General features: G+C 39.2%; 5 protein-coding genes across 6 annotated transcripts; all 5 read left to right on the forward strand.

Annotated features, from left to right (window-relative positions):
* Window positions 1–159: 159 nt before the first annotated feature.
* LOC307029352 (gamma-crystallin M3-like) lies at window positions 160–6,814 on the forward strand (the record flags this gene model as incomplete). Of its 2 annotated transcripts, none has more annotated exons than XM_079665260.1 (3): window positions 160–282; window positions 6,034–6,276; window positions 6,381–6,814. In XM_079665260.1, 3 exons carry the CDS (start codon window positions 160–162, stop codon window positions 6,657–6,659), a joined length of 645 nt encoding a protein of 214 aa, XP_079521386.1. In that variant the 3' UTR covers window positions 6,660–6,814. The 2 variants fall into 2 exon arrangements, with proteins under 2 accessions (XP_079521386.1, XP_079521387.1); XM_079665261.1 differs by lacking the exon at window positions 160–282 and adding an exon at window positions 5,898–5,930.
* LOC307029369 (gamma-crystallin M1-like) lies at window positions 217–760 on the forward strand. Its single transcript, XM_079665299.1, has one exon. It carries the CDS (start codon window positions 407–409, stop codon window positions 665–667), a length of 261 nt encoding a protein of 86 aa, XP_079521425.1. The 5' UTR covers window positions 217–406; the 3' UTR covers window positions 668–760.
* LOC307029363 (gamma-crystallin M3-like) lies at window positions 3,289–4,050 on the forward strand (the record flags this gene model as incomplete). Its single annotated transcript, XM_079665292.1, has 3 exons — window positions 3,289–3,321; window positions 3,425–3,667; window positions 3,772–4,050. The coding sequence occupies 3 exons, from the start codon at window positions 3,289–3,291 to the stop codon at window positions 4,048–4,050; spliced, it is 555 nt and encodes a 184-aa protein (XP_079521418.1).
* A 1,690-nt stretch (window positions 6,815–8,504) lies between the features above and the next one.
* LOC307029362 (gamma-crystallin M3-like) lies at window positions 8,505–9,266 on the forward strand (the record flags this gene model as incomplete). The annotated part of the gene is made up of 3 exons (XM_079665291.1): window positions 8,505–8,537; window positions 8,641–8,883; window positions 8,988–9,266. The coding sequence occupies 3 exons, from the start codon at window positions 8,505–8,507 to the stop codon at window positions 9,264–9,266; spliced, it is 555 nt and encodes a 184-aa protein (XP_079521417.1).
* Window positions 9,267–14,286: 5,020 nt separating this feature from the next.
* LOC307029361 (gamma-crystallin M3-like) lies at window positions 14,287–15,048 on the forward strand (the record flags this gene model as incomplete). Its single annotated transcript, XM_079665290.1, has 3 exons — window positions 14,287–14,319; window positions 14,423–14,665; window positions 14,770–15,048. 3 exons carry the CDS (start codon window positions 14,287–14,289, stop codon window positions 15,046–15,048), a joined length of 555 nt encoding a protein of 184 aa, XP_079521416.1.
* Window positions 15,049–15,316: the final 268 nt, after the last annotated feature.

Raw genomic sequence — 15,316 nt, forward strand, 5'->3', positions numbered from 1 at the left:
ATGAATATTTTCCAAACCATTACATTTCCGTTCTTTCAGATCACCTTCTACGAGGAGAAGAACTTCCAGGGTCGTTCCTATGAGTGCATGAGCGACTGCTCTGACATGTCCTCCTACATGAGCAGGAGCCAGTCCTGCAGGGTGGAGAGCGGCTGCTTCATGGTGTACGACCGCAACAACTACATGGGAAACCAGTTCTTCATGAGGAGGGGCGAGTACTCCGACTACATGAGCATGATGGGAATGAGGGAGAACATCAAGTCTTGCCGTATGATCCCCATGGTGGGTATTAAGAAGCATATGTCATGCTGTGATACTTCTACATGTGACAACCCTCACAAAACCTGGCATTAAGATATTAACCTGCTTTAATCCTCTCCAACAACAGCACAGAGGCCAGTTCAGGATGAAGATTTACGAGAAGGAGAACTTCGGTGGTCAGAGTAACGAGCTGATGGACGACTGCGACAACATCCAGGAGCGTTACCGCATGTCCGACTGCCAGTCCTGCAATGTGATGGACGGTCACTGGCTGATGTACGATCAGGCCCACTTCAGAGGCAAGATGATGTACATGAGGCCCGGAGAGTACAAGAACTTCAGGGAGATGGGCATGAGCGGCCAGAGGTTCATGAGCATGAGGCGCATCACCGATTCCTGCAACTAAATGTTCACTGAATGTATCGAATGCTATTGAATAAATAATTTCTGCAAAATATACGTTCTCTCAAGCTTGTTGTCCAACTTTTACAATTACATATTTTTAAATATTACACCAAAAAATATGAGTCATGAACAAACATATATTTTTTAAAACAACTAAACACATTTTCATCATTAAGAATTTGAAATCTGATGAAAAAATGTGTTGTTAAATGTTACGGTTCAACCAAACATTCAGAGGCTTACAATTGATCTTGATGGAAGGATTACTATTCTGGGTATATTAAATAAAAGATCATAAATATTGGAAGCTAAAAATAAAAATAAATAAAAGATTACATTACTACATGTTCAAAGCAAGGTTAAATGTATATTTAGTGTTACATAATCCACTGTGTACAAATTAGCACAAAACACTTAAAAAATATCTAGCGTAAGGTGCAAATGCAGTCAGCCTGACTAACAGCTAACACTGAACATTTCCACTGAAGGTAGCAAATGTAAGCTAATATTTTTGTTTTTGCCAGTAACTATGATTTCATACCCAAGTTATTACCTAAATGATTAATTGATCCTATTAGTTTGTTAAATTATGGATAAAAAGACAAGTAATTAAGCAGCTATTGTTCAGATAGGTTGTTGTGCTCCCTATCTCTGTTTCTTATCCTATATATAATAGAACTGCTCGGGTTGAGATAGATTGAGTGGGGAAGTTCATGAGATCTTTCTAGAGGGTTATCAAGAATAACTTTTATCCAATGACCTTTTCCCTCTCTGTCTGTGTCTGTGTATTCTCTTGTTCCGATTAACCCAGCCAAATCTTTTTTCTTGTTTTGTATCTATATCTACGCCGGGATCCGGAGTCGAGGCTGATCATCTTGCTATAGTCCTGTGTCTTGGATCCTCTATCCTGAGTTCTGGATTAAGTCGTGGGCTTCGGTTCGTGGCTGAACCTGTCTCTGCGGTCCTGCCTTGGGTCTCGTCATGCTGCTTCCCTGATGGCTTCCACAGGATTGTATCTGACATCCTCGTGGATTCATCTTCTTATTACAGACACATGCATTTCCTAACATTCGGTCCATATGCTGTAAAATGTATTATCTCTTCGATTTACACACGGCATCTATTGCACGTCTGTCCGTCCTGGGAGAGGGATCCCTCCTCTGTTGCTCTCCCTGAGGTTTCTCCCATGTTCCCCTTTAAACTGTGGGTTTTCTCTGGAAGTTTTTCCTTGTACGATATGAGGGTCTAAGGACAGAGGGTGTCGTTTTTCTCATACTGATATTCTGAACAATCTGTGCTGTTGTATTTGCTGTAAATTGTCTCTACGGTAGGCGATTTTTTTATTATATGTACAGCACTTTGGCTCGACTAAAAATCGTTTATAAATGTGCTATATAAATAAAACTTGATTTGATTTGAGTATATTGAATCTCGACTGAGGCTCATGGGGGTATCAAAGTTTGGAGGCAGTTGTCATACTCAACTGATTGAATGAACCTCTCATTAATAATAATTGCAATTGAAGGCCAAAACATAAACCTATACACTTGTTTATTTATTAAGGATACTCTTGTTTTTATGTTAAAAGGTCAATTGTCGATATTATTTAAAATCAATGTCTGAAATTAAAAAGTTTGCTTATTTAACTTGGGAATTCTATAGGGTGTGGGGGGAGCATACCCACAATTACAGATCGATATTTACTTTCGTCAAAGTTTGGTGACATTTTATTGTTCTGACTGCCCATTATCCCAAAACATGAAGAATTTGAAAAAAGGCCCCTTTGGACCAAAAGCCAAAACAATATGCCCGACAGCCCATTATCTCAAATACAAATGTTCATTGTTTTGAAGGCCCATTATTTGCAACATACACACTCTCTCAGCAACAAACAGAAGCACATGGGTAACTACTTTAGGTCAATCTGTATAACTGTTTCCCATTAGTCTATGAATAAAAATGATGGCTTGTATATTAGTTCTGTTTTGTTTTCAGTTTTTTATCTATAACAACTTATTCTTACTTTCAGACTACACAACATTTGTATCTGCTAAAATTGTCACTGTCAGATTATGCAATTGTAGGTTGATCCAATTCTTGCTGTGACTCTTCTGAGAGACCGAATAGACTACAAGTTGGCCCCCAACTAATCACAGCTTTGTGTTTTTCCCCACCTATGATGTCATTAGGAATAAGAAACTAGAGACCAACTTTTGAGAACAATAATGTAAATATGAATGAATCAGTTTGTACAAAGAAGTGTGTATCCTGTTGGCAACACCCACATCATTATTTTTGCCTCTGTGTTCTTTTCTCCTATTGGTCAACCTAAAGTAACACATGGGATATCATACTTGGGTTAAAAGGCAAAGAAAATACTAGTATTGTTCTCAGAATGTTGTGAAGCGTCAGATGTTGCTTCAGTTGTTGTCCACTCAAAAGTACCAGGTCCCTGAAAAATGAACAAAATCTCTCCATTCTGTGGGCTTCAATGGTTAGTTGCAGAGTAGGGTGTTCTCTGAGGGGGAGGAGTCACTAATTATTTAGGTTGAACAGGTATAAAAGACAAGGGTTAACCAGTTAGGATATCAGTTCACCAGCAACAGCACATCTACAGCCAACATGAGCAACACCGGCATGAACATGAGGGGCAAGGTACTTTTAGAAGTCTTTTTGTAATAATCAGAAATTACTGTTTGCAATATCACCATTTATACTTTGATAATTTATTCTAACCATTACAATTCCCTTCTTTCAGATCACCTTCTACGAGGAGAAGAACTTCCAGGGTCGTTCTTATGAGTGCATGAATGACTGCTCTGACATGACCTCCAACCTGAGCAGGTGCCAGTCCTGCAGGGTGGAGAGCGGCTGCTTCATGGTCTACGACCGCAACAACTACATGGGAAACCAGTGCTTCATGAAGAGGGGCGAGTACTCCGACTACATGAGCATGATGGGAATGAGGGACTGCATCAAGTCTTGCCGTATGATCCCCATGGTGGGTATAAAGTAGCAAGTTCCATTATACGATTCTACTATGGGTGACCACCCCACAACTCTTTACATTAAATCATTAATTTATAAACCTTCTCCCGAAAGCAGCACAGAGGCCAGTTCAGGATGAAGATTTACGAGAGGGAGAACTTTGGTGGTCAGAGTCACGAGATGATGGAGGACTGTGACAACATCATGGACCGTTACCGCATGAACGAGTGCCAGTCTTGCAACGTGATGGACGGTCACTGGCTGATGTACGAGCAGCCCCAGTTCAGAGGCAAGATGATGTACATGAGGCCCGGAGAGTACAGGAACTTCATGGACATGGGCATGAGCAACCAGAAGTTCATGAGCATGAGGCGTATCACCGATTCCTGCAACTAAACGTCAACTAAATGTTCACTGAATGTATCGAATGCTATTGAATAAATCATTTCTGCAAAATGTAAGTTTTCTCAAGCTTGTTGTGCTACTTTTACAATTACATATTTTTAAATATTACGCCAAAAAATATGAGTCATGAAAAAACTTTTTTTTCTTTAAACAACTAAACACATTTTCATCATTAAGAATTTGAAATCTGATGACAAAATGTGTTGTTAAATGTTACGGTTTAACCAAACATTCAGAGGCTTACAATTGATCTTGATAGAAGGATTACTATTCTGGGTATATTAAATAAAAGATCATAAATATTGGAAGCTAAAAATTCAAATTAAAAAGTAAAATTAAATTACACTACTACATGTTCAAAGCAAGGTTAAATGTATATTTAGTGTTACATAATCCACTGTGTACAAATTAGCACAAAATACTTTCAAAATATCTAGCGTAAGGTGCAAATGCAGTCAGCCTGACTAACAGCTAACACTGAACATTTCCACTGAAGGTAGCAAATGTAAGCTAATATTTTAGTTTTTACCAGTAACTATGATTTCCTACTCAAGTTATTACCTAAATGATTAATTGATCTCATAGTTTGTTAAATTATGGATAAATAGAAGACTTATTAAACAGCTATTGTTCAGTATGTTGAATCTCGACTGAGGCTCATGAGGGTATCAAAGTTTGGAGGCAGTTGTCATACTCAACTGATTGAATGAACCTCTCATTAAGAATCATTGCAATTGAGGGCCAAAAAAAAAACCTATGCAATTGTTTATTTATTAAGGATACTCTTGTTTTTATGTGAAAAGGTAAATTGTCGATATTATTTAAAATAAATGTTAGAAATTAAAAGCTTTGCTTATTTAACTTGGGAATTATATAGGGTGTGGGGGGAGCATACCCACAATTACAGATCGACATTTACTGAAGTCAAAGTTTGGTGACAATGTTATTGTTCTGACTGCCCATTATCCTAAAACATGAAGAATTTGAAAAAAGGCCCCTTTGGACCAAAAGCCAAAACAATATGCCTGACAGCCCATTATCTCAAATACAAATGTTCATTGTTTTGAAGGCCCACTATTTGCAACATACACACTCTCTCAGCAACAAACAGAAGCACATGGGTAATTACTTTAGGTCAATCTTTACAACTGTTTCCCATTAGTCTATGAATACAAATGATGGCTTGTATATTAGTTCTGTTTTGTTTTCAGTGTTCTTATCTATAACAACTTATTCTTACTTTCAGACTACACAACATTTGTATCTGGTAAAATTGTCACTGTCAGATTATGCAATTGTAGGTTGATCCAATTCTTGCTGCCGCTCTTCTGAGAGACCTAATAGACTACAAGTTGGCCCCCAACTAATCACAGCTTTGTGTTTTTCACTACCTATGATGTCATTAGGAATAAGGGACAAGAGACCAAATTTTGAGAACAATAATGTAAATATGAATGAATCAGTTTGTAAAAAGAAGTGTGTATCCTGTTGGCAACACCCACATCATTAGTTTTGCCACTGTGTTCTTTTCTCCTATTGGTCAACATAAAGTAACACATGGAATATCATACTTGGGTTAAAAGGCAAAGAAAATATTTGTATTGTTCTCAGAATGTTTTGAAGAGTCAGATGTTGCTTCAATTGTTGTCCACTAAAAAGTACCAGGTCCCTGAAAAATGAACAAAATCTCTCCATTCTGTGGGCTTCAATGGTTAGTTGCTGAGTAGGGGTTCTCTGAGGGGGAGGAGTCACTAATTATTTACGTTGAACAGGTATAAAAGACAAGGGTTAACCAGTTAGGATATCAGTTCACCAGCAACAGCACATCTACAGCCAACATGAGCAACACCGGCATGAACATGAGGGGCAAGGTACTTTTAGAAGTCTTTTTGTAATAATCAGAAATTACTGTTTGCAATATCACCATTTATACTTTGATAATTTATTTTAACCATTACAATTCCCTTCTTTCAGATCACCTTCTACGAGGAGAAGAACTTCCAGGGTCGTTCTTATGAGTGCATGAATGACTGCTCTGACATGACCTCCAACCTGAGCAGGTGCCAGTCCTGCAGGGTGGAGAGCGGCTGCTTCATGGTCTACGACCGCAACAACTACATGGGAAACCAGTGCTTCATGAAGAGGGGCGAGTACTCCGACTACATGAGCATGATGGGAATGAGGGACTGCATCAAGTCTTGCCGTATGATCCCCATGGTGGGTATAAAGTAGCAAGTTCCATTATACGATTCTACTATGGGTGACCACCCCACAACTCTTTACATTAAATCATTAATTTATAAACCTTCTCCCGAAAGCAGCACAGAGGCCAGTTCAGGATGAAGATTTACGAGAGGGAGAACTTTGGTGGTCAGAGTCACGAGATGATGGAGGACTGTGACAACATCATGGACCGTTACCGCATGAACGAGTGCCAATCTTGCAACGTGATGGACGGTCACTGGCTGATGTACGAGCAGCCCCAGTTCAGAGGCAAGATGATGTACATGAGGCCTGGAGAGTACAGGAACTTCATGGACATGGGCATGAGCAACCAGAAGTTCATGAGCATGAGGCGTATCACCGATTCCTGCAACTAAACGTCAACTAAATGTTCACTGAATGTATCGAATGCTATTGAATAAATCATTTCTGCAAAATGTAAGTTTTCTCAAGCTTGTTGTGCAACTTTTACAATTACATATTTTTAAATATTACACCAAAAAATATGAGTCATGAAAAAACATTTTTTTTTTTAAACAACTAAACACATTTTCATCATTAAGAATTTGAAATCTGATGACAAAATGTGTTGTTAAATGTTACGGTTTAACCAAACATTCAGAGGCTTACAATTGATCTTGATAGAAGGATTACTATTCTGGGTATATTAAATAAAAGATCATAAATATTGGAAGCTAAAAATTCAAATTAAAAAGTAAAATTCAATTACACTACTACATGTTCAAAGCAAGGTTAAATGTATATTTAGTGTTACCTAATCCACTGTGTACAAATTAGCACAAAATACTTTCAAAATATCTAGCGTAAGGTGCAAATGCAGTCAGCCTGACTAACAGCTAACATTGAACATTTCCACTGAAGGTAGCAAATGTAAGCTAATATTTTAGTTTTTACCAGTAACTATGATTTCCTACTCAAGTTATTACCTAAATGATTAATTGATCTCATTAGTTTGTTAAATTATGGAGAAATAGAAGACTAATTAAGCAGCTATTGTTCAGTATGTTGAATCTCGACTGAGGCTCATGAGGGTATCAAAGTTTGGAGGCAGTTGTCATACTCAACTGATTGAATGAACCTCTCATTAAGAATCATTGCAATTGAGGGCCAAAAAAAAAACCTATGCAATTGTTTATTTATTAAGGATACTCTTGTTTTTATGTTAAAAGGTAAATTGTCGATATTATTTAAAATAAATGTCTGAAATTAAAAGCTTTGCTTATTTAACTTGGGAATTCTATAGGGTGTGGGGGGAGCATACCCACAATTACAGATCGACATTTACTGAAGTTAAAGTTTGGTGACATGTTATTGTTCTGACTGCCCATTATCCCAAAACATGAACAATTTGAAAAAAGGCCCCTTTGGACCAAAAGCCAAAACAATATGCCCGACAGCCCATTATCTCAAATACAAATGTTCATTGTTTTGAAGGCCCACTATTTGCAACATAGACACTCTCTCAGCAACAAACAGAAGCACATGGGTAATTATTTTAGTTCAATCTTTGTAACTGTTTCCCATTAGTCTATGAATAAAAAGGATGGCTTGTATATTAGTTCTGTTTTGTTTTCAGTGTTCTTATCTATAACAACTTATTCTTACTTTCAGACTACACAACATTTGTATCTGGTAAAATTGTCACTGTCAGATTATGCAATTGTAGGTTGATCCAATTCTTGCTGTGACTCTTCTGAGAGACCTAATAGACTACAAGTTGGCCCCCAACTAATCACAGCTTTGTGTTTTTCCCCACCTATGATGTCATTAGGAATAAGGGACTAGAGACCAACTTTTGAGAACAATAATGTAAATATGAATGAATCAGTTTGTACAAAGAAGTGTGTATCCTGTTGGCAACACCCACATCATTATTTTGCCTCTGTGTTCTTTTCTCCTATTGGTCAACATAAATTAACACATGGGATATCATACTTGGGTTAAAAGGCAAAGAAAATACTAGTATTGTTCTCAGAATGTTTTGAAGAGTTAGATGTTGCTTCGGTTGTTGTCCACTAAAAAGTACCAGGTCCCTGAAAAATGAACAAAATCTCTCCATTCTGTGGGCTTCAATGGTTAGTTGCTGAGTAGGGGTTCTCTGAGGGGGAGGAGTCACTAATTATTTACGTTGAACAGGTATAAAATACAAGGGTTAACCAGGTAGATATCAGTTCACCAGCAACAGCACATCTACAGCCAACATGAGCAACACCGGCATGAACATGAGGGGCAAGGTACTTTTAGAAGTCTTTTTGTAATAATCAGAAATTACTGTTTGCAATATCACCATTTATACTTTGATAATTTATTCTAACCATTACAATTCCCTTCTTTCAGATCACCTTCTACGAGGAGAAGAACTTCCAGGGTCGTTCTTATGAGTGCATGAATGACTGCTCTGACATGACCTCCAACCTGAGCAGGTGCCAGTCCTGCAGGGTGGAGAGCGGCTGCTTCATGGTCTACGACCGCAACAACTACATGGGAAACCAGTGCTTCATGAAGAGGGGCGAGTACTCCGACTACATGAGCATGATGGGAATGAGGGACTGCATCAAGTCTTGCCGTATGATCCCCATGGTGGGTATAAAGTAGCAAGTTCCATTATACGATTCTACTATGGGTGATCACCCCACAACTCTTTACATTAAATCATTAATTTATAATTCTTCTCCCGAAAGCAGCACAGAGGCCAGTTCAGGATGAAGATTTACGAGAGGGAGAACTTTGGTGGTCAGAGTCACGAGATGATGGAGGACTGTGACAACATCATGGACCGTTACCGCATGAACGAGTGCCAGTCTTGCAACGTGATGGACGGTCACTGGCTGATGTACGAGCAGCCCCAGTTCAGAGGCAAAATGATGTACATGAGGCCTGGAGAGTACAGGAACTTCATGGACATGGGCATGAGCAACCAGAAGTTCATGAGCATGAGGCGCATCACCGATTCCTGCAACTAAATGTTAACTAAATGTTCACTGAATGTATTGAATGCTATTGAATAAATCATTTCTGCAAAATGTAAGTTTTCTCAAGCTTGTTGTCCAACTTTTACAATTACATATTTTTTAAATGTTACACCAAAAAATATGAGTCATAAAAACATATATTTTTTAAAACAACTAAACACATTTTCATCATTAAAGGTGGGGTATAGGTAAGTTTGAGAAACCGGCTCGAGATACACTTTTTGATATATTCCCTGGAATGCTCTTAACATCCCGATAGCAATGAATATCTTACTGTAAGTGCTTTGACAAAAAACCCATGAAAACATTTCATCTGTGGAAGCCGTAGTACTGTAAAAAGCACGACCAATCATCTGAGCCGGCCCGGCTAAAATAACTGGATGGCCTACCTGCCTGTCAACCATCCATCTGTGCACAAACTTATCTCATGCCCTCATTGGTCATGTGCGCGTTCGTGTGTGTTGGAGGAGGGGCTCTGTAAAGAAGTGGCAGATTTTTTCCGGTTGTGTATTTTCAAATTCTAGCACACTCGAGCTGGTTTCTCCAAAATTACCCACCCCACCTTTAAGAGTTTGAAATCTGATGATAAAATGTGTTGTCAAATGTTACGGTTTAACCAAACATTCAGAGGTTTACAATTTATCTTGATAGAAGGATTACTGTTCTGGGTATATTAAATAAAAAATCATAAATAAAAAAAAAAAAGGAAAACTAAAGTACACTACTACATGTTCAAAGCAAGGTTAAATGTATATTTAGTGTTACATAATCCACTGTGTACAAATTAGTAGGGCTGCCCCCGACCAAAGATTTTCCTGGTCGACCACTGGTCGTCAGGTAAGGCCACTGGTCGACCACTGATCGACCAGTGGCGCGAATGAAAGCGCACGCAGAGACAAACCGCCTTTTTCGCGCAACCGGCAAGTAATTAAATTATGATTCTGAATGTGTTGGAAAAATCAACAAGGAGACTGTCCTAACATTTTGTTAATTTATTTCAACACAACACACCATATAAAAACATCACACAACTTATGAACTTTTAAAACCAACACAATAACTTTATAAAAAAAACAAAAAACAGTCTTCTGTTAAAAGACTAAATTTAAACTATATTTTTCGTTTCTTTTAAACATGTAAAATAAATATAAATTATATAAACAAACGAATAAATAAATATAGGCTCAAGCCAACCTAAATATTTAAATATCAGTGCAAAAGTAAACAGGCCTACAGAGAAGTATTCTCAACATGAAAATAAAACTTTCAGTTTTTTCCTGAGGTCGGAATGCAAACAAAAATGATAAATATACCGCAAAAAATTAACTTAAACACTTCAGTTGAACGAACGAAGAACGAAAACTATAAACTACAAAACTATGGTGTTATATTAGGCTAGGCCTATACCTGACTTTCAGGGTTTCCCTCCGATCTTAGTCTTCTCATATTATGAGACAAGAACACGAGTTTGTCTGTGTTGTCCGGGAGAAGTGAGCTCCGTGTCTTGCTCACAATGAAGCCGGCTTTGGAAAATATGCGCTCCGATGGCGTGGATGTGGAAGGGATGGAGTGGATGCGCTTAGCTGCTCTGGCAAGCTTGGGGTAGCGTTCCTCATTCATTTTCCACCAAATCAGTGATCCCTTGTCAACCTTGGTTCTGTCCTACAAGTATGTCTTCATTTCATTTTTCTCTTCTTCCGTCTGTTGATCTTCATCAAAGGCCATCAGCATTGATATGTCCTGCTGCTTTTCCCTTTGCCTCTTTGGTGTGGTCTCACTTTCCTCTGCGCCGCTGCTGTCCTCTCTCTGAGCAGTAGCTTCTTCTGCTGGAGATAAACTCTCAGCCAGATCCCACACCGTTGTGTATGCATCGTCCCGTTTCTCTGCACCGAGGAATGACAAGCTCTTGAACCGTGGGTCAAGGACTGCAGCTTGAATATATATGCTGCCCTCCAGACTCCCTGTGAGCTCCCACCTTTTGTCGATTTCCTCTGTGATTTTTTTCTTAACTGCCTTCACGTCGTGCTGTCATCATCACGACTCAACAAGTGGCGCCTCTTCATGTTGACGAGCATCGGCAGCGTAGCAGACAGAGATGCGTTTATATCTTGTGAGAGCAGCTCGTTGAGGGTGATCATGGGCCTCAGCACGGAGACAATGTTCTCCGCTGTCCTCCATTGGGCAGTTGTGAGATCCAGATCTCGGTCAGACTGATGGGTGGTCCCGGGTTCTGAAAGCACAGTTGTAACCGGACATCTCTGTTCCAGAAGACGCTCCAGCATTGAATAAGTGGAGTTCCACCGTGTGGACACATCTTGTATCAGTCTGTGTTCAGCCACATTATGTTGCTTCTGTTTCAAAGTGAGAGCTGCTGTTGCCGTGGCACTTTTTTTGAAGTGTCCCACAAGGCGTCTGGCAGCAGCAATCACTCGGCAGATGGGATCTAATTTAACAGCCGCGTTTATGCACAACTGCAAGGTGTGCCCCGCACAACGAATTCCCTGGACATTACCCCAGCACGGGTTTTGAGATAGCTGTTTAGCGCACAACACCATATTAGCGGCATTGTCGTGTACCACAGCGACCCTCTTTTCTGGCGGAATCCCAAACTCCTCCATCACTTCGCTGAGTCGCTCTGCTATGTTGGCAGCTGTGTGGCTCACCTCCAGCACTTTAGTCTCCAACACGAATGAATGTAATTGCCATTTTTGGGAAATAAAGTGTGCCGTCACAGTCATGTAACCATCCATTTGGTTGGAGGTCCATGTGTCAGTAGTGAAGCTGACTGCTGTGCAGGCTTTAAGTTTCTCCAAAAGTACCTGTTTGGTCGTGTTATATTTGTTTTTAATGGCGTGCATTACGTTGTCACGTTTGGGTACAGTGTAACCCGGTTCGATGAACTTCATCATCTGTTTGAACCCTTCCCCCTCGACAATGTTTACAGGTCTCATGTCCAGTGCCACAAAATCTGCAATTTTGTCGGTGATGTCTCTCTTCCTTTTCTCGGAAAGAGGGGGCTTCAAAACGAGTGTTGTCTGTGAGAGTTTCAATGGCGGCTGCGAAGATGAAGTTGAGGTAGATGCGGTGGCCCTATCAACGTATAGTGGATGAGCCTATTGAGAGAAATGCACATTAATTTAAGTTTACACTAAGCCTAATAGCCCATAATATGATAATACATTTGATCTAACAGACTTTTTATTAAGGCTAGAGCGGCAGAGCGTCCATCTTTTAATGGCTTGAACGGTACTTACATGTTTCAGGTGATAAGTCATGTTTGTAGTTGATGAATGATAGGAGAATATTTGCTTGCAAAGTTTGCATATCACTTTCTTCGGGTTGTCTGTTATTTTTTTCGAAATGCTCCCAAGCTCTTGATTTTACGCCTGACATGGTTAAAACTATCAGCTTATCTGACGTGAAAACAAGTGACTCACTGTCACCTCCTGTTTCCCGTTTTTTTTTTTTTTCTTTTCTCAATCTTTTTTTTTTTTTTTTTCGGCGACCAACGACCAATTAAATCTTGACCGACCAAAGACTCTTTGTCCGACTAACCTTTGGTCGACTAATCGGGGGGCATCCCTACAAATTAGCACAAAATACTTTCAAAATATCTAGCGTAAGGTGCAAATGCAGTCAGCCTGACTAACAGCTAACGCTGAACATTTCCACTGAAGGTAGCAAATGTAAGCTAATATTTTAGTTTTTACCAGTAACTATGATTCCCTACTCAAGTTATTACCTAAATGATTAATTGATCTCATTAGTTTGTTAAATTATGGATAAATAGAAGACTAATTAAGCAGCTATTGTTCAGTATGTTGAATCTCGACTGAGGCTCATAAGGGTATCAATGTTTGGAGGCAGTTGTCATACTCAACTGATTGAATGAACCTCTCATTAAGAATAATTACAATTGAGGGCCAACACATAAACCTATACAATTGTTTATTTATTAAGGATACTCTTGTTTTTATGTTAAAAGGTAAATTGTAGATATTATTTAAAATAAATGTCTGAAATTAACAGCTTTGCTTATTTAAGTTGGGAATTCTATAGGGTGTGGGGGGAGCATACCCACAATTACAGATCGACATTTACTGAAGTCAAAGTTTGGTGACATGTTATGTCTCTGACTGCCCATTATCCCAAAACATCTAGAGTTTGAAAAAAGGCCCCTTTGGACCAAAAGCGAAAACAATATGCCCGACAGCCCATTATCTCAAATACAAATGTTCATTGTTTTGAAGGCCCATTATTTGCAACATACACACTCTCTCAGCAACAAACAGAAGCACATGGGTAATTACTTTAGGTCAATCTTTTTAACTGTTTCCCATTAGTCTATGAATAAAAATGATGGCTTGTATATTAGTTCTGTTTTGTTTTCAGTGTTCTTATCTATAACAACTTATTCTTACTTTCAGACTACACAACATTTGTATCTGGTAAAATTGTCACTGTCAGATTATGCAATTGTAGGTTGATCCAATTCTTGCTGTGACTCTTCTGAGAGACCTAATAGACTACAAGTTGGCCCCCAACTAATCACAGCTTTGCGTTTTTCCCTACCTATGAAATCATTAGGAATAAGGGACTAGAGACCAACTTTTGAGAACAATAATGTAAATATGAATGAATCAGTTTGTACAAAGAAGTGTGTATCCTGTTGGCAACACCCACATCATTATTTTTGCCTCTGTGTTCTTTTCTCCTATTGGTCAACATAAATTAACACATGGGATATCATACTTGGGTTAAAAGGCAAAGAAAATACTCGTATTGTTCTCAGAATGTTGTGAAGAGTTGCTTCAGTTGTTGTCCACTCAAAAGTACCAGGTCCCTGAAAAATGAACAAAATCTCTCCATTCTGTGGGCTTCAATGGTTAGTTGCTGAGTAGGGGTTCTCTGAGGGGGAGGAGTCACTAACTATTTACATTGAACAGGTATAAAATACAAGGGTTAACCAGGTAGATATCAGTTCACCAGCAACAGCACATCTACAGCCAACATGAGCAACACCGGCATGAACATGAGGGGCAAGGTACTTTTAGAAGTTTTTTTGTAATATTCAGAAATTACTGGTTGCAATATCACCATTTATACTTTGATAATGTATTCTAACCATTACAATTCCCTTCTTTCAGATCACCTTCTACGAGGAGAAGAACTTCCAGGGTCGTTCTTATGAGTGCATGAATGACTGCTCTGACATGACCTCCAACCTGAGCAGGTGCCAGTCCTGCAGGGTGGAGAGCGGCTGCTTCATGGTCTACGACCGCAACAACTACATGGGAAACCAGTGCTTCATGAAGAGGGGCGAGTACTCCGACTACATGAGCATGATGGGAATGAGGGACTGCATCAAGTCTTGCCGTATGATCCCCATGGTGGGTATAAAGTAGCAAGTTCCATTATACGATTCTACTATGGGTGACCACCCCACAACTCTTTACATTAAATCATTCATTTATAATTCTTCTCCCGAAAGCAGCACAGAGGCCAGTTCAGGATGAAGATTTACGAGAGGGAGAACTTTGGTGGTCAGAGTCACGAGATGATGGAGGACTGTGACAACATCATGGACCGTTACCGCATGAACGAGTGCCAGTCTTGCAACGTGATGGACGGTCACTGGCTGATGTACGAGCAGCCCCAGTTCAGAGGCAAAATAATGTACATGAGGCCTGGAGAGTACAGGAACTTCATGGACATGGGCATGAGCGGCCAGAGGTTCATGAGCATGAGGCGCATCACCGATTCCTGCAACTAAATGTTAACTAAATGTTCACTGAATGTATTGAATGCTATTGAATAAATCATTTCTGCAAAATGTAAGTTTTCTCAAGCTTGTTGTCCAACTTTTACAATTACATATTTTTTAAATGTTACACCAAAAAATATGAGTCATAAAAACATATATTTTTTAAAACAACTAAACACATTTTCATCATTAAAGGTGGGGTATAGGTAAGTTTGAGAGACCGGCTCGAGATACACTTTTTGATATATTCCCTGGAATGCTCTTAACATCCCGATAA

The sequence above is a fragment of the Notothenia rossii genome (assembly GCF_949606895.1).
Source record: "Notothenia rossii genome assembly, chromosome: 2".
NCBI lineage: Eukaryota > Metazoa > Chordata > Actinopteri > Perciformes > Nototheniidae > Notothenia > Notothenia rossii.

Bases quoted from the DNA above. Each gene is read 5' to 3' on its own strand.
- LOC307029369 (XM_079665299.1), top strand. From the start codon at position 407: ATGAAGATTTACGAGAAGGAGAACTTCGGTGGTCAGAGTAACGAGCTG.